Source organism: Lacerta agilis, chromosome 7, assembly GCF_009819535.1.
Source record: "Lacerta agilis isolate rLacAgi1 chromosome 7, rLacAgi1.pri, whole genome shotgun sequence".
Lineage (NCBI taxonomy): Eukaryota > Metazoa > Chordata > Lepidosauria > Squamata > Lacertidae > Lacerta > Lacerta agilis.
In genome coordinates this window covers 42,198,262-42,217,935 of record NC_046318.1, presented here as the reverse complement: position 1 = coordinate 42,217,935, position 19,674 = coordinate 42,198,262, and the positions used below count along the sequence as shown (strand labels likewise).

The window sequence follows — 19,674 nt, the reverse complement described above, 5'->3', positions numbered from 1 at the left end:
AACTTTACTGACACCATGTGAGTTATTGCTCACCAGCTCCCGACCCCCGCCTTGACAAGAGCACATTCTTGGCATACAAAATGTCCCAGGTGCAATCTTAAAAGCAAGTAGTGGTAAAGACCTCTGCCTGAGACCTTAGAGAGATCTTGCCAGTCTGTAGACCAGGGGTAGCCAAAATCAGCCCTCCAAATGTGGAAGAACTCCCCATAAGTTCCAGGCAGCAAAGAAAATAATTGTGATGAGAGATGTAGTCTGGAAGACACCAGATTAGCTGTCTCTGCTGTAGAACATACTGGTCTGGGTAAACAAATAGCCTGACCTGGTATTTTTATTTTTTTTCTATTTTTTTCGTTAAATTTATATACTGCTTGATTGGAAAAAAAAATAGCAAACAAACTTCAAAGTGGTTTATTGTCTCCAGCAGGGGGAGCTAACATGATTACAGTATTTCCCATTCTGTCTGGAATTGATGGGTGTTGAGCCACAATGTCTGGAGGACCCCATGTTGATAGCCCTACCCACCTGAGAGTTGGCCACAGTTGGCTCTGGCCAATTGACCCTGTGGACAATACTGAGCCAGATGGACCATACCTACAGTGAGTGCCTATGGAGTTAAATTTGACTCTATATAAGGCATTTTCCATGTTCCTATGTGCTTGTGGGATTCCTGCAGCCATCTGATTTGCTTCTGTAAAAATTTGAGTCCTGGACTAAATGGATAATTGAGGCATTAAACAGGCATGTGCTACTTTCAGTGAGACTGCCACAAATCCTGATAGCTGAAAGGTACGGACATTACTGAAGATGGATTTGAAAATCATTAATCCGTGAAGAGATCAGCCATGCAAACCTGCAACTTCTTGCAGACACGTTGATTTCAATGTCCAGAATAACCAAAAGCATCAAAGCTAATATTTGGACAGAGATCTTTCCAGTAGCTGCCAATATTTGTTTCTTTAGCGTGTGGCCTCCGCAACAAAGGCCGATGGAGCCACGTCACCAGGAATGCCACCCCCGCCACCCCCATTCAGCTTTAACGTTTGCAGTCGGGATAAAGGTCGGTCTGCACATAGAGGAAGGAGGGCCAATCAATGTCCGCGTCGTGCCGATTCCCAGAAGGCCGGCTCCAGTCTCAATGCCCACCCATCCTCCCCAGGGAGAGAAGGGGGAGCGAGGGCGGAGCAGCGTGTCCTGCTATGCCCTGTGGCGAAGCAGCGGGCGGAGGCGAAGAGATTCTTGCTGCTGGTGGTGGTGCTGCTGCTGCTGCAGCCGCTGCAGGTGGCTGCTTTTCTCGGATCCTTCCTGAGGGGGCGCTATCCTGCTTGGGCTCAGCCTCGACGGCAGCAGCAGCAGCAGCAAGACCACCAGCATCCTAGGCGTGCCGCGCGCTTCCCCGGGGCTGTAATGTAAGCTGCGGTCGCGCAGCTCGGCGGAGACTTCTGGAGAGATGAACCTGCAAGGGCTGACCCGCGGGGTGTCCTTCTATCTGGAAAGCCGCGTCCGGGAGGGGCTGCTGGCTTCCGGCGTCGGGTGGTCCCTGGTGCTGTGCTTCGGTGCCGCTTACGCCTGCTATTACCTCAGCAGCATCGCCAAGGTAGGGGGGCTTCTCGCGTCCCTTGGGAAGCGGGGCCGACCCCGGCCAACGGAGAAGGTAGCCGCAGGAAGCGGAAAAGGCCAACCGAGGTCAGCGCCAGGCTAAGCCCATCTTTGAAATAAGCAGGGCAATTGTCCTTGGCTCGCCTTGGGTGCAGAGGCGGCGGAGGGAGGCGGCGGAGGAAGCCTTTGCAGCGCGCGGCGCCCTATTGCAAGTCGATGGCTGCTGGGCTAGTTTGAGGGGCGGGGGGTCCCTTTTCGTTTTCACTGGGAAGGAGTGAAATTCATGAGTTCCCTGCTGGCTGGGCAACCTGGTGCTTCCGGATTGCGCAGCGCATATTGCAGGTGAAAACAAGGTGGAAGGGAAAAAAGTGAAATCTCAAACCTGGGGTAAAACATGTACACTATACACTATACACTATTTTATACACACAATAACACTTTACATGAGTCAACATCTCCTTCAGGATGTGTATAGTTTTGCTTTTGCCTCCTAAGAAGAGCCCAGCTGGAGCGGAGGGACCAGAGGTTAGGGACCTTGTTTTGCCAACCCAATGCCTCAGGGAACCTCCATTCGCAGGGCAGAAAGGCAGTAGCTCCTCTTCTCTTCTTGTTCCTCGGCAAGGAATACTCAGAGGTATACTGTCTTTGAACCTGGGGGTTGCATCTGTATGCTTCATGACTAGTAGACATTGATAGATCTATCCTTTCACAACACCTCAAATAGTTTGTGTAAGTACATTTCATGGTGACAAACTGATGAATCGTACAGGCGGTTTTCAGGGTTCACAATTCAACTGAGCGTAGCAAAAGGCTGTCAGCGTAGAAAACGACACTGGCAGAAAATGGCAAGTGTGGGCTATTTGAACCCAAGGGGGCAGTGTATTTCCAGGCTGCAGCCCCAGAAAAGGTCCCCTCTCTCACTCTCTCTTTCATTGCCACATTCTAGATCAGGGCCCCAAACCGTGGCTTGAGCTTTACCCAGGTGGCCCACAGCATGTCTGTAATAATACAATTAAGACTTATGCTGCAACAGGCAGAAAAATTACTAAGTGGTCTGCCATGGCCCTCAGCAATTTTCAGGTAGTTGGTGGTGGTGGTGGGAAGTTTGGGAACCATTATTCTAGATCAACTGAAGCTTCTGATGACTTGTCAAAGGTAGCCCCTTGTATCATGTATTGCAATACCTGTAATTCAATCTGGATGCAACTGAGGCCAGATCCGACCTTAGGAATGGGTGTAGCTGGTGTACCAGCCTAAGCTGGGCAAAGGCACTCTTGGACCACCATCACCACACGAACCTCCAAGTGCAACCATGAACCTGGTGAAGTACTACCTAGTCTAAAAGAAGCTGAATCACTGTTACGGAGTATCTGTTTAGGAGCACTTCTGTGTTGTTTGGATTAAGCTTCAGTTTGTTAGCCTCATCAGCCCATTACCACCTCTCGGCACTGATTTAGAACATGGACAGTTCCTGGGTAACAAAAGAAATAGCAAAATAGAGCTGCTACATCATGGTAGTAGTACTTGAAAGGCATTGTACCAAATGCAGCACTAACACACACAATAGATGTAGCAGCAGCAGTAATAGATAAAAAACAAAGATTTAGAATTGGCGGGATGGGTTTCTATATAATTAGGAAGTGATGAAGGGACATGTAACATGAGGCTGCAGTAAATTAGGAAGAATGTTCTGTGAAACTGAAGGAGGGGAATAGCTTGAGCAAAGAATGGATCTTGCTGAACCAAAGGCATGAATAAATTTAAGACTGCATTACTATGCTCACTTACCTAGGAGCAAGTCACAATGAACTCAGTGCCAATACACTTGCCTTTTTCTCTCTCTAGAAACCTCAGCTGGTGACTGGCAGCAAAGGCTTATCCTGTTTCCTACAGGACCATTGCCCTGTGGTGACAGAAACATACTATCCCACTGTGTGGTGCTGGGAGGGCCGTATTCAGACTCTCCTTCGCCCTTTCATCACATCTCGACCATCTGTGGAATACCGGAAGTAAGTGCCTCTGTCCTTTGATAACTTTTCTCTGTGAAATATTTATGAAGGTTCAATCGTATTCTTTATAGATTGGTTCTGTACTGTTACCTCTAATATAAGATCTTAGTGTGGTGTACTGTGCTACGTTAGGCCCCTTCAGGAGTTACTTTCCACATGTGTTGGGTGGAAGGTCAGTTTGAAGGAGGAAACCTATACACATTTAGCTGAATGTGCACAGTCAGGATTCACAGTCGCACAGGTTCCACATTGCATAGACGAACCTGTATGCATTCGGCCAAAATGCCCATAGGTACATGGAAGTCTGAGGGCAGAGCTGGTAAAAGTGGAGTCATTGGGATGGGGACAACACAAATTGCCCTGCCCCACCCCTCTTCACACCATTATGGAACATGTGGAAGGTAACTTCTGAAGGGGCAAGTGTATTCATACGTATATGAGAACTGGCCACACTTCTGAGCATCATCTATTATTGTAGCTAGTGTATTTGAGGCACTTCCAGTATCCTGAAGAGCTAGACTGTATGCACATGACAAACCTCTGGGCTCGGAAAAGGCACCAGACTGGTGGAAGGATGTCTATTTTCTAAGGATTCCTGAGAATTTGCTGTAATTCTAGTTAAGTGGGAAGTTTTACTTTCTATTTAAGGGGTCTCTGGTATTTATTTAGCATGGGAATAAATGACTCTTCCATTGTTAATGGGGATGTGGGTGCAAAAGAGCTATGTATCAAGAGCCCACTTGGCAACAGAAGTTTTTTTCCACACACTTAGTTCATATTCTGTTGCAGAAAGCAGACCTAAAACTGCCTTCTAAGTTTCCTTTTCAGAGCTTTTGCACTTAAGCAAAGTGGTGAGATGTTTGCTCCTCAGCAGTGGAACACTGTAGCTGCTAGACAGAAGCAGCACAGATGTTGTTATTTTGGTATCTTAGTCACGTGTTTGCTCACACTGCTCTGCTTATGCAGCAGTACGTTTTTAAGACTGATTTAATAGTTTCACCTTGGTTGCCCTTTTTTGCTACTGTACATTAAATTAATGCGTATACAAAGATGTTTAATCATTTTAAAAGAACTGCAGACAGAAGAGCAAAGCAGAATTTGTTTTACCTCCCTCTCCATCCCTATATGTGCTTACTCACCTTAGTCCACTTGATGGACCTTGACTTGCATGCGTAAACTGGATGCACATCCACATGCATGCCTGAATGCAGATGCTCTCTGTCTGCACTTCATGGTTTTCAGCTGAATGTGCATTTGTATTCATGTCCTGGAGAGGGAAGCATGTTTGAATGTGCATCTGAACGCATCTTCCACAAAAAGCAGTGTAATCCAGTTAGAGCACATCTGATTTAGACCTGCTGTTCTTGATCTAGCCAATTATCTATGCATGGAAACCTGTTTCCTTTTGTGGATTTGATCAGGTTGGCTGACTCCATGAGACCAGTTCTAATGACTGCACATGCACTTTCAAGAAACCAGGAAGCACCTACTGCTCTAACAACTGCCACTGCTCCTTCTCACAACTTGAGAAGAAGAGCTTCAGCAGGTTTCCTGTGGAGATTGGGCTGTGAGATTATGCACCTTAGGGCATGGGTTGAGGCTAACTCCTGACTTGAGCCATTATTGACATTGCAAGGGGCATTCCACCCCACAGTTTAAAGTATCCAGGAAAGAGAATCGGGCTCTCAGCTGCATATTATCCTGTACCAGTTCATTCCCTATTTTAAGACCCAAGCTGAAGGAAGCAAGTAGCCAGCTCTGCCTTGTCTTTCAGCCAGCTGGTTGAGGCCTCATGCCTGCCTGCTATTTTCTGCTGCCAATGTTTGGAGACAGCATGAAAGTAGTGTGCATGCCAGCCCTGGCCTTTTTTTTTTAAGCAACAACACAATTTTCTTGAATTCCTTCAGGAGTTGTCCTAAGGTGGGGTCTCTCTGTTCTCTCATTCTCCTACTCAGTGTGTTCACCCATGAAACATCTGATTAATGAATGGGAGTGAAGGCGGTAAAGTGATTTTTTTTCCTTTATTGTTGTTTTTGCAAAGCTAATCATTGTTGGTTTTTCCAGTGAGCTTATTACAGCAACCGATGGAGGGCAGATTTCACTGGACTGGTTTGACAATCATGATAGCATTCATTACCCAGATTCCAGCATCAGACCCACTATCCTCTTGCTGCCTGGCCTCACAGGAACTAGCAAGGAATCCTACATTCTCCATATGATTCAGGAGAGCAAAACACTGGGCTACAGGTAAAAGCAGTTTGGCTTGCTAATGTTTCTGTTTTAACCACTCGGATTAAATCTGCACAAGCGGGAAGCCACAATCATATGTAGCGGGTAGAGGAGTAGCACAGACAGCGCTTGGAGATACTTTTCATCCCTTCATTGGCCCTGACTTTCCACCCACCATCTGCCACAGGCTCCTTTGGCAGCTGTCTCCGTGACCCACCTCCAGTCTCCACCACCACTACAGCAGGCCGTCTCAAAGATGGTTCCTGACGTGTTGCGGAACTTCAGTCAGGGATCCATGCAGACTTAGCTTGACGGGGGTAAAGAACTGGTGACTACCTTAGCATAGTGTTCCAAGCTATCGCCACACAGGCATAAGCTTATGTGGAGGGAAGGAATTGGTCTCAGAGGATGTAAGCTCTGTGATGCATGTCCACCAAGCCAAATCCATCACAGTGAGAGAAAGGAAAGGGGAGAGGGAGAGAGAAAGGTTTCTTTCAGCAGTGAGGGGAACTTGCCCTTCTCCACCTAGGGATGGGAATTGTTTCAAAGGATTGTTTCAGTACAGGCAGAGACTATTACATCCCAATTCCATACCAACATTCCTTTCAAAAGTAAGGAAGCATTGCTGTTTTACTTGCCCTCCCGCCACATTACCACACTCCCTGTTTATATGTCATACGTTTGTGCAAAACAATGAGTATGTTGATGTCCCTGTTTTGATTAATTGGCAACTCTATATTTTTAAACTGGAGCAGCTTTGAAATGTACGGATCTTCACATCCAAAGACACACAGGTTAACAGTTCTGGTAAACGGTGCTCTTCTGTTTTTTTAAAGGTGTGTGATTTTAAACTATCGAGGAATTGCTGGTGAAAATCTCTTGGTAAGAATTGCTCTTATTTAAGTAAGAACACTGAGCAACCATAATGTTAGCATATAGCATGGGTGCGAATACCTGCAAGCATGCAACACTTCATAAGCAATTTACGGTAATTCCATCTCTGGGAGGGTTTGTTCCTCATTGACAATTGTGCCTCTTTTATCTCATGCAATGTAAAGATAAGAAAATAAAACAGTAAGTAAATGTCATATAAATAAGGAACCTACATCATTCATTCATTCATTCATTAAATTAATCAGTAATTTTTCATGTGTTAATTGCGTTTAATTAATCTACTAAATGATTTACCTACATAGAAATTTATCTAACTTGGAAAACAAATAGGGACTTCCAGATTTGTAGATTCAGTTGAAACATTACTGGAGGTTTATGAAGCGAACCCCCATAAGGAGGCATGGACAGCTGCCAAAGGAGACACTAGTTCCAGGCTGGCCCTTTGCGAGAGTCTCGACAGGAGGAGGAAGCGGAATGTAGAAGCACTTCTCCCTATCACTTACTGCAGTAGATGGTGTTGAGTTATAAGGCCTGGTGGTTGTCATGCTGGGGCAAGATGAGGCTAGTGTCAAGATCTTGCAGCTGCCAGGCATCAGATCTATGCTGAAAAGGGCCCAAAGTTGATCCCTGACCTTGCCACTGTGGCCACTCTTCTTGCTCGCTACACAGAAGGAGAGATAGGAGCTGCTCCTTGTCACTTTCTCTTGTTGCTTGATTGCTTACCTAAATGGTGATGGTAGGAAAGAGGAGGAGGAGCTACTGCTGTTGCTTGCTTTCTCTCTTCAAGGCAGCCGTACGGAGGGCCAGTCCTCACATCCTCACTTCCGTTGTTTCTCACTCAAACGCCCAAAGTGTGCAAGTGCAAGTAGTGATTACAACAGAGAGCAGCAGATCCTTGGTCACTGTTGGTGACAAATGGGCCAGTGGACCTAATCCCACTTCTATCCAGAGGGGGAGAGGGCAGGTGGGTGAACAAGCAGAGACTGCTGCTCCTCTCACTATGGCCTACATGTTCACTCTCTAGACAATCAAGCAGGATGTAAAGAGATGAGAAACTCAAGCGTAAGGAGAAGCTCATCAACGGCAACTTTTGCAGCACCCCAAAACCTAAAGCCAGCTCTGGAAGTAGGTTTGTAGGCAGCACGTGGAGATGCAGAAGCAGCTTTCCCTACTTGTTCGGATCAGTGACCAAACAATTTTAGGGTTTGTGAGGATTTAAGGTCCCCTAAAAGCCCACATGGTCCTTCTTCCTTCCTTCATTTAATATGCCTCCCCAGAAGGCAGCTTTCCCTACTTGTTCGGATCAGTGACTAAACAATTTTAGAGTTTGTGAGGATTTAAGGTCCCCTAAAAGCCCACATGGTCCTTCTTCCTTCCTTCATTTAATATGCCTCCCCAGAAGGCATGGAGATGCACATTCAGTGCATCCTTCCTATCTCTGCAAGCTACAAGGTGCCGTGGGCTGAGGTTGTAGAGGGGGATGATAAAAGGGTCAAGCTCACATAGCATTGCTGCTCCATATACTTTTTGAAGGATGTCTCTTTTACTACCACTTCAGATTTATGTATTTTTGTGTTTTCATACAATAAACCCACAACTTATGTGGGGGTTACGTTCCGGGGATCGCACCTAAAGCCAAAATTGTGTAAAGTCCAAACCCATTGGGTTCAATGGTGGGTGAAATTGCCAAAGTCATTTCCCCCATAACTCCTTTTCCATCCCTTTTTTTGGCATGCGTGTAAAGCTGACTGTGCACAAGTTAAATGCACTTAAGATGCGGGCTTAATATACTGTAAACAGCCCTGTGATTCTCAGATGAAGAGTGGTATAGCAATTTCATAAATAAAGTGAAATAAATTTATTTATCTTTCCCCCAGTAGCAACTAAGAAGATGGAGGAGTTCCCCCCCCCCCCAAAATGAGGAGTCAGTGAGAAGTTATATAAATGATTAAGGTCTTGGTCTTGTCACATAACAGCTGTTGCCAGCCTCTGGAGAGGATTTTTGCATGTGAAACACAGTGTACAGTTTTACACATTTAACGTGCTGGTTTCAAAGTATGAATAATACAATCTCTTAATGAAAGAAATGTGAGAATCCATTTTCAACATACTTCTGGAGATGAATGTACAAAGCAGTTTTGTGGCACACCAAGCCCTTTTTGATTATATTTCAGATGAAGTGAAAAGATCTTTTGTTTAGCTGTACTTTGTGAAATGCCATGTAATCGGCTTTGCCTGTTTTAGCAATAAAAGGCTGTTTCCCCCTATAAACAGCTGCAGTTGTAACTCGTCCAGTGTAAATTTTTTAGCATAATGATATAAAATCCATTCCTAATGGTTCTGAAGCGATAAACAAGAAATGAGTTAAGACAAGCACAGACACATGCAAGTAAGTTATCTTAATCCTCAGAGCACAAATAAACTCCCTCATTTTGGGAAACAATGCATTTTAAAAGAACTAAATTACAAATAAAATACCAGTAGATTAATGGTGCAATGCTACGCATGTTTACTCTGTTCAGTGTGGCTTGCTTCTAGTTAAGCATGCAGAGGACTGTGGCTTAAGGCGCACTTTCCTGGTGATCAACCCCATTTAACTAAGTGGAAATTCTGGGGTAACATGCTTAGAATTGCACAGCATATTGCCAAGCAAATTACAGGTAAGAGATTTTTTTCTAATTAAATAATTTAAAGGAAGCTGAAATTTTAATGTCTCTGCCACCTGGGAGTTTAGCTTGTGGAAGAAAACAGCAGTGCAATCATATACATGTGTACTCAGAAGTAAGCCTTGCTGTTTTATTACTGTTACCCGGAGGGCAAGGAGGGTGGAGTCCCATTGAGTTCAGTAAGTGAGTATTAAATTGCAAGTGTAGAGCTCAGCCTAAAACATCTAATGGGGCCAGACTGAAGAGTCATTGCATTGAAAAATCAAGGTTCCTCCTTTTTACTTAGTAGCCAGAGACTGTTCTGCGCACACATCTGCACTGAGCACAGTTCACTTTAAGACTGATTGTACATAAACTACCATTAAAAAGAAAATACTGTATGCCCAAATATTCCAAATTTTGTTGATTTTGTAGCTTATCTTGTAATGGACTGTGATGGATGGAGTCAGAGGGAAAAGAAGGTGGAGCAATGGAGACAACAAGTGGCATGGTTTAACCCATCAAATGCCAATTATTAGATGTAGGTCTTCATTTCAGTTTTCAGCTCGGCCATGGACTCGCTGCTTAGGTTTGAGTATCCCAACTCAGTAGTTGCTGAACTAAAGAGGAAGAGGCAGTTAATCAGTCCTGAATCTGCATATTACCCACCCGCATGCACCTCTTCTATCAGCTTCACCTTAGCTTGACTCATTTGTTTTTTGTTTCAGAAAGAGCCCCAAAATTAAACACTTATGGCATTTATAGGGGAGAATTTGTGGGTGTGGAAGGGGTATCCATGATCTTATTTCCCACCGGATGTTCAAGTGCCTCCTGTAGGGTATGGAAGCCTGTGTTTCCCTCTTAATGTCTAAGCTCTAAATTCTTTTTTCATGAAAACACAGCATAATAAACTTGCTTGCCTTTCAGATGCCACAAGATTCTTTGTTATTTTAGGATCTAATACCTCTTTAAGCTTCACCCTGCCATCTGCATAGTAAGAATAATAATGCTGGCTTGCTTTAAAAGTTTGCTTAAACAGGACAGTTTGCAATATTTTGAGCTTTAAAGGAAAAAAAGCACAGTGTTTAAATATTAAATCATGTTATATGACCATTATAATATAAGTCATCATGGGATACCAAGCAGTAGGTGTCAGCACCCTTACAACTTCATTTTTCCACAGGGCAAGTGGGGCAGGTCTATCCTACCTTGCTATGGCAGCAGCAATCCAGCTGAAAGCTTTTATTGGTTTATCCTAGGTTATGGTACAAAGTGCCTTTAGGATGTGGTACAGATGAGTTACCCACATGCTCCTTTTCTGTACAATTTCGCACTGCGCAAGAACTTTGTGCACAATGGTTTTAGTGAAGATGGCTCTTTCCAGTGTTGCTATGCTTCCGTATGCTGTTTACGGTACTCTCAATCAACTTTGGACACCAGTGCAACAGTTATTGCATCTAACTGTGTGCACTGATTTGTAATTGGGCTCCTAAGCCTAATTACAAATATACATTGAGAGCCAGTGTGGTGTAGTGGTTAAGAGCGCTAGACTCGTAATCTGGGGAACCGGGTTCGTGTCTCCGCTCCTCCACATGCAGCTGCTGGGTGACCTTGGGCTAGTCACACTTCTTTGAAGTCTCTCAGCCCCACTCACCTCACAGAGTGTTTGTTGTGGGGGAGGAAGGGAAAGGAGAATGTTAGCCGCTTTGAGACTCCTTCGGGTAGTGAAAAGCGGGATATCAAATCCAAACTCTTCTTCTTCTGCATATTTTGTAGAATACATTTCCTTAACATATTGTGAGCTTAGTAGGATTTAATTGCTTTGCAAAAGTTATAGTGTAGGGGGGAGAAGGAGTTCATAAAATTTTAGTAGTGCTGCTATTAATACTAAAAGTGAATGGATTTGAAATCTTACCTCCTTGAATATCCTAAAAATGTCGTTGGCACTTGTGTTAATCTTTTTGTATTATATTGCTGTATCAACCAACCTGGCACTGCGTTGGCCTTGGCTGAAAGGCAAAACAAGTGTTTATTGTACTCTTGCCCACTTTTGGTCTCTTACAGACCCCAAGGACTTACTGTGCTGCTAATACAGAGGATTTGGAAACCGTTATTCATTATGTACACAACTTATACTCCTCAGCTCTGTTGATGGCAGCAGGTGTTTCTATGGGAGGGTAAGTATTTATGCAACATAAATCCCAGTAGTGTAACTCTGTGGTCATTAGAAACCAATTTGCAAAGGCCCTCAATAAAGATTCTGCATACATAGCACAGACTACATGGGAAATGCACTAAGTAATTTTCCATCATGTTTCTACTTCTTCTTGAAAGAAAGTTTACAGGGAAAGTGTTATGTATTGAAGTTCTCACCCTAAGCCACTAGGGGTGTTGTGTATATAGTTTCACTCTGCCTAGCATGGCTGCAGTTCTCATTCAGGTCCACACATGCAAATGAAGGATTGAGAGTGCTGCTCACAGATTGGGTAGCTAGAGAGAGAGTTGTTACTGTTGCATGTTACTGAGTACTATATAAGCTGGCTGGCTGAGCCTTTCAGTTCAGTTCTGTTCCAGCCTGAGAATAAAGAGAGCTGCTTGGAGAATCACTGTGTGTCGTCTGCTATGTCCACCCACTATTTAACAGGAAGAGTGATTTTTCTAATTGAACCTTCCACATGATATGCTTTTGTTTACCATAATAACTTACAAGTTTATTTGCTGGAACTGATGGTACCGCTCAGAAAACAAGTGACAATAATTGGCACATATGACTGGGGGGAGCTATGTTTGAACATTTAAGCAGAATTTTATTTATAAACCTCAAACCTGAATTAAGAGCATCTACAGGGTAGTAATCAGTATTTTATTATTATATACATCTTGTGTGATTGTAGGATATGATTAATATAATTAATGTAACCAGTCTTCGGAATTGTGGGGTGTGACCTACATCTTGTGATACCATTTATTGTATTGGGCCAGTCACATTCCTCCTTGTCTGGGTTTGATTATGGCAGTTGGTTTACAAGTCATTATCATAGGGTTGTAGTACCATGAGGGAGAGATGCTTTGCTGCTTACCTGAGGCAATCAGCTCTGTGTAACTGTTTATATTCCTTAGGGATTTGGTTATTGTTAGTAGGAGACTTCTAAGGCATAAGCACATAATCAAAAGCCTTGTACACTAGTCTGTTTGTTTATTAAAGAATTTGTATAAAAGGGAGGCAGCAAAGAAATGTTTTCTTCCCCTCCATTTTTATCTGTGTTATTGTGCATATGGACCATCACTTGTAAACTGGAACACATTTATCCTTACCCAGTCTTTGTCTTTCTTCAAAAGAGTGACACCAGGCCAGCTAACACTAAAAACTTTTACAAGACCTTTTCAGACATCATAGGGAAGCAAAAATGTTCGCCACATACAGTCTGTATTGTATATACAACCTTACACCTAAAAATAGCCCCAGAGGGATGACAAAAAATGCTACTGCCGACACTAATATGTTAGTCTCCCTGAAACAACAAAAAGCTACCCCAATTGGCTGTGATCTTTTGGCTGTGATCTTTTGCCTGTACCGTGTTTCTCCTAAAATAAGACACCGTCTTATATTTTTTTTCCCTCAACAAAACACAGTATGGCTTATTTTCAGGGGATGTCTTATTTTAACCGCGTCGCATCGGTACGCTGCATAGCCACGCCTCTCCAGGCTGTTTTAATGGGAGGTACCACGTCACTATGGCTTATTTTCGGGGTATGGCTTATTTTCGGGGAACGGCTTATATTTCGCAAATGCATAGAAATCCTGCTATGGCTTATTTTATGGCTATGTCTTATTTTAGGAGAAACAGGTTAGAATGGGCTGTCCTTCCCATTCCTTTTAACACCGGTGCCTTTGAAAAATTGATCCTGAGGTGGTGGAGATAACGGGGATAGTGTGGCAAACTGTGGGAGGAGCAGGAAGTAGGCAGAAATTGCACCTCCAGTTGCATGAGTTTTTTTCCATAGGTCCCTACTTAGGGGAATAATATTGTTGACTACCAAACAGAGTTTAGGCAAGAAATACTGCAATAATATATCCAAAGCACTCAGGGAAAAACACACATACGCTAATACCCACGACAGCTCTCTTCAGATTGAGTCAGAAATCAATCCAGTGAGTTCAGGTAAACTTTTAATTTAGTTGGTTGAAAGTTTCAAGGTTATTATCCGTATCAAAAGCCATGATGGAAGCATATTAAAATGTTTGGCCCCACAATGCCATGCACATGATGGCTAGTATTGCCTTGACTAGTTTCAGCACTTCATCTGCTACAACAAATGTTTAAAGGTAAAGGGACCCCTGACTGTTAGGTCCAGTCGCGGACTACTCTGGGGTTGCGGTGCTCATCTTGCTTTACTGGCCAAGGGAGCCGGCATACAGCTTCCAGGTCATGTGGCCAGCATGACTAAGCCACTTCTGGCGAATCAGAGCAGCGCACGGAAATGCCGTTTACCTTCCCGCCAGAGTGGTACCTATTTATCTACTGCACTTTGTGCTTTCGAACTGTTAGGTGGGCAGGAGCAGGGACCAAGCAATGGGAGCGTCACGGGGATTCGAACCGCTGACCTTCTGATCGGCAAGCCCTAGGCTCTGTGGTTTAACCCACAGAAGACTGAGGTATTTTCATTTGTGATTTCTTCTTCTTTTTACCTATTTGTTTATCTCTTGTTTGTAGCATGCTCCTTTTAAATTATTTGGGCAAAACTGGCAGAGAAACACCATTGAAGGCAGCTGCAATTTTTTCAGCAGGATGGAATGTTTTTGAATCTGCAGAATCACTGGAAAAGCCAGTGAACTGGCTTCTCTTTAATTACTACTTAACCAGCTGTCTACAGTCTTCAATTATTAGGTGAGTCAACCTCACATCCATTTTGAAAGACCACAGTATACAGTATTAGCATGAAATTCAGGTTCATTGCCAGTCATGTCAAATATGTTGTGGTGTGTTGAAGGAAGCAGTACCCAAGCGAAAGGTGTCATCTTCGGCTATTTTTCCTCATGTGGTTACTCTCGGATTTCTATTTATTTTACAGACATCGGGAAATGTTTGATAAGCTGTTCAATATGAACCTTGTCATGAAGGTATGAGGGTTAGCCTTTTGTATTTCACTTCATGTTTTATTTTTACTAACACTTACATAAATCCTTTACTTGAATTCTGTACTTCAGGCTAAGACCATTAGGGAATTTGATAAGCAGTTCACCTCAGTCATGTTTGGCTACCCTACAATTGAGGATTACTATGCAGATGCTAGTCCATGCCGTAGACTGAAGAGAATTGGAATTCCTGTGTTGTGCTTAAATGCTATGGATGATGTTTTCTCACCAAATCATGGTAAGTTTTTTCCCCTTTTAAGAAGATGCTGTTGGTTGACCTCAGCGATTGAGTTGTGTCCGAAATAGAATGAGAAGTTAGTACAGAACTGGGTGTGGAGTGTAATTTTCTTATGGTGTTCCACTTAACGCACAAGTCGCCAAATATTGCACCAATAAAGGATACATAATACTGTAATAATTATGGGCGGCTTACAGAATATCTAAAAATCTAATAAAAACATCAAGCCTTAAAAACCTCCCGATACAGGGCTGCCTTCAGGTGTCTTCTAAAAGTTGTGTAATTCTTTATCTCCTTGACATCTGAAGGGAGGGTGTCACTAGTGAGAAGGTCCTCTGACTTCATAGTCAGAAAAAGAAGCCTTACATAAAGCATGTGTCATAATTCTTGATTTTTTGTTACTGCATAACATCTCTGGCTGGCTCTATTTTTAATTATGTAAAATGAAAATACAACCTTTAGCAACCTAGAACCCCAGACTTTTGTACGTCATAGCTCAGTTAAAACTTATATTACCAAAACTGGTCTTCATAAAATTGATATTTTAAAGCTGCATTCTGCTCACAGCAGAACTGCACTTCACCAAAAAACATTAATTGTGTTATAGACTGAATGATAGTTATGAGAGAGAAATGTTGGGATGGGAGCTTATACTTTGTTCCCTTATTTCTTTAGCCATACCAGTAGAAATTGCAAAACAAAATCCGAACGTGGCTTTGATTCTTACTTCTTGTGGAGGCCATATTGGTTTTCTGGAAGGACTGTGGCCAAGAAAATGCACATACATGGACAGAGTCTTCAAACAATTTGTTCAAGCTGTGTTTGAGCATGGAAGCAAAATCCTTAACATATAACAACTTATCAGAACCATGACTGCAGCACAGCGGCATATTATGATCAGGGTAACGAAGCTTAATGCACATGATTTAGCAAATAAGCCAGCAAATGGATGAAATCCATTATTAGGAGTGAAATATAGTTTTGCTTTTATAATTTTGCAATATAGTTACTTTTTTTATTTTAACATGCCTTATAAAGAATGACCTTAAATAAAAAGAATACTCTGCACACATTAAATTGCACTTAACCAAAACCATGTAAGTAAACCAATAAAAATTACTCAGGTTTTTTATTTATTTAGATCATTTATTTAGGAATCTTGCATACTTGTTCACATGCACATAACATTCAAAACCACGATTCTATTGTAATACATGAAGTGGGCTTGTCTCTAAGGACACTTATGGAGGAAATGCTTTAGGAAGATTCTAAAAGTAATGCAAATAGGAGTTAAAAAGCCATCATTAACTTTAGCCATGGGCTACAATAGCATTGGCCAAACTGCGAGAGGCAGTGAAGGATAGGCGTGCCTGGCGTGCTCTGGTCCATGGGGTCACGAAGAGTCGGACACGACTGAACGACTGAACAACAACAATAGCATTACAGCACTTTAGACCCTATGGGGATTATATGTACTGCTTTTTCATTTACGTTGATGCCATATCTGTCTTACTTTTTAAACATTGTTAATTAATTATAAAACATTTATATTTATACCAGATGTTTTATGTTGAAATGCAGAATGGAAATAAATTACATTTTTAAAGAAACATCTTCGTTTAATTTTCTGTGCAATAGCAGGTAAGGTTTGTATGTAAAGTAGAAGGAAAACTAAGCTTCTCATTAGAAAGATTAGGATATATTTAATACAAAATACAATTGCCCCATCTGAATAGCATCACTGGATTATTTTCAGTCTCACTCTCCATCCCACTGGGAATAGAAACAGTTTCAGGAAGAAATGTAAGTATTTTTCAAGAGGTTATGAATTTGAGACTATGCCCTGGAATGTTTTCTTACTGTAATACCGTTGTCCCTCTGCTTTTTCCTATTCAGTGGAGTAATATTCAAGAATGATCACCTCCTGAGTAAATAAAGAACATTTCCCACATATCTAGATCCACAAATTCCTCTATTCGTATTAACAGAATGGAATAGTGAAGCAATACGAGTAAATTTGCTTCCTTCTGCACTGCTGTCTAAGGCACAGTTCCACCTCTGGCATTCTGCTGCACAGCCCATATAGAGGACTTAACAGGGAGCTAAAAGTTGTTTGCGGTGGGTGAAGGGAGTAGGTTTCGGCCCATTCCTCTGCCCCATCCCCATTATCATGAATTATCACACATCAGCTCTAGTCTCCTTCTAACAGATTCTGAAGCTTTTAAACCTGCTTCTCCACAGCAGAAAAACACAACTTGGGGTGGGGGGTGGGGGGTGCATTGGTTGTAAAATCAAGCAGCGTGTGAGAGAGTTATATCAATTATTCTCTAAAACAAGTTATTAAATAATCCTCTTACTAAAATAGTCCTCATAAACCAGCAGCTGCTGGAAGTTTTCATTCAGTGTCTCCCTGAAAAGTGCTTTAGAAACAAGACCTCAAAAAAGAGTCTGAGAATGTATTGTCCTGTTAATATGATGACAATGGAGAATTTAAAGCCAGAAAACATATGCTCAAAAGCATTTCATATAAGATGCTTTGAAACCGAGTCATACTGCTTAATTCTAAAGTTAAATTGATTATGACAGATTTTGGATGAAGATTTCAATCCTACATGCACTGACTACAGCAAGACTTGCTTTCAGTTTGAGCCTTGAAACAAATAAAGCAGCCCATTGCTATTCATTTCTATAGAAGCAAAAGAAAAGTACAATGACTTAATTGGGACTTTTCTCCAGGGAAAATCCATTCAATCCTTTCTTGGGTTACAAGTCTAAGTGAAATTGGTGCGATTACCAACTGTATGGGATTGGAACAGAGTTGTGTGTTACAGGGACTTTAGCATTAAAATACAGTACAAATTCAGTTCTCTTTCCAGTATTGCCAAATCAAGAAATTTAGTAGTTTTCTATAGTAATTTTTTTTCTAAAACCAGAACTGTTTCCAAACTACTTTTTTGCTTAGGAAGTTACATATGTTTATAATTCCATTAATGTAGTGTTTTCTAAATTCTTAATACTGCATTTAAATACTACAACCCCCAGCCTCTTTTTAGTCCTACCGGTTCTTACTTTGTAGGACTAAGAGCACTGCTATGCCATTTGTTTTGACCTCCACCTCTTTTTCCCAGGGCACAATAAATTGCTGAGTGATTTTGTTTTAACACTAACCAGAAAATAAAAGATAAACCTTCATACCGGTATATAGCACTCCTTACACACGCTTTCCTGGAGTAAGCCCCTTTAAACACTACATTTTCTTGACGGGAGCAGTAAGAGGTCGCTATATTGCTACAGCGCCTTATCTCTTATCGGTGGATGGAGGAAGGAATTGGTATAATTCCGTTACATAAAAACGATTACAGTATATAATTGCGAATTTAATTCTCTCTAGTGCCTGCCCGTATGAAACCGATGCTACAAAAGAGAAAGGCATGGGAAGACTCAGGGTTTGCAGAAGTGTGTGTGTATATATGAGGTTTTCAGATGTATATACATTATACATATGTACACCAGGACCCCAGGCTTCCACAAGGAACAGTCTGAGTGTGCACAGTGTATTTGGAACACTGAGCTTTGGAGGGGGACGAAAAGGAACGAACAGCCACCCGAACGAGACAACTGCCTTCAACTGCTCATGCGCAGGTGCTTCTTAGAAAGCTCGTCGCCGGAAATCCGGCCCAGACGCAGGGAGGCTTTTCGGGCAGCAATAAGCGTGACTGTCAGGTGTCAGCTGGCGGCGCTTTGTGGGCGGGACTAAAACGGTGTCTTCGCAAAGGGAGGTTAAAGCAACAAGACGTTTCGCGCCGCCGTCATACTTCTGGTATCTCAACGCAGTCTTCTGACTCCTTCGTCAGTAGGCAGGGCCGGATGTAAGTTTTTTGAAGCCCTAAGCTGCTGAAGGTAACAGGGACCATTATATGTCCGGCTGTCCTTTGCCAACAACAAATTGTCGCTATATGGTAATTTATGGACCTAATAGGTATCTAAAGCCATTTGCACATCATACCAGTCCATGCAGAATGTAGGCACCCTATGTATAGAAACGAGCAAACCAGTGATATTTTAGGGAGCAGGCTAACAGGCGAGAGCCATTACTTACATCACAGGAGCCTACACAACACAAAACACTTGCTGTATGTAGATTTTATTTTATTTTTTATCTTATATTTTGGAAATGTACATCCAGGTTTTTTTCTTTTACATTTTTTGGGGGGCCCCCAAGAGAGTGGAGACCTAAGCTATAGCTTGTTTAGCTTATACTGTACCTAAATCCGGCAGTGGTTGTGGTAAGAATGATGGAGGTACACTGGGCAGCCGATGGTTCCGCTCAGGCAGCCATAACCCACCGGTCCACAAGAAACAAACAATACTTTTTCTTGATTGGTTGCTAGAACAGAACTCTGGGGTTTTGAAATAGAACTGACTCTTGTCGGGTGCAGTAGAAAGCAGAGAAATGATTTATTGCATGAATGCAGCTGGGTGGTTATTTCAAAAGAAATACACATTGTTGTTGTTTTAAAAAACAACCTCAGTGCGCCTGGTTCTTGTGGGGCAGCTGGAGGAAATCGGTGGAACACTTTCGCCTGGCCTTCCTCTAACCTGGTGCCCTTCAGTTGTTTTTTGGCAAGGATATAATCATTTCCCGGATTGAAAGATAGAATTTCAAAGCAGTGCAGCGAAAGGAGGGCTTGTAACCTTTCACTCTTGAATGGTTTTTTCATAAGTAAATAGAAGTTCGCTTCCTTGCCCCTCACATGGAGGATTGTGAGCGCTGTACTGTAATCGGGAACCGGAGATCCTTCTGGAAACCCATTCTAAGAGTGCCCTTGGGCTGGCGTGATACCCGGATATGAGGAGGCGTTCTAGCCGCTTCCTTTTTCTCCCTCTCACAGTGTTATTCGGCGCCGGCCGGGTGACTTGAGGAAC

The 19,674-nt window shown here is 42.6% G+C and overlaps 1 protein-coding gene across 1 annotated transcript; it reads left to right on the top strand.

Annotated features, from left to right (window-relative positions):
• Window positions 1-1,280: 1,280 nt before the first annotated feature.
• Window positions 1,281-16,071, top strand: ABHD3 (abhydrolase domain containing 3, phospholipase). Its single transcript, XM_033155022.1, has 9 exons — window positions 1,281-1,594; window positions 3,442-3,605; window positions 5,670-5,852; window positions 6,671-6,716; window positions 11,438-11,550; window positions 14,089-14,262; window positions 14,447-14,495; window positions 14,583-14,748; window positions 15,424-16,071. Exons 1-9 carry the CDS (start codon window positions 1,448-1,450, stop codon window positions 15,600-15,602), a joined length of 1,221 nt encoding a protein of 406 aa, XP_033010913.1. The 5' UTR covers window positions 1,281-1,447; the 3' UTR covers window positions 15,603-16,071.
• Window positions 16,072-19,674: the final 3,603 nt, after the last annotated feature.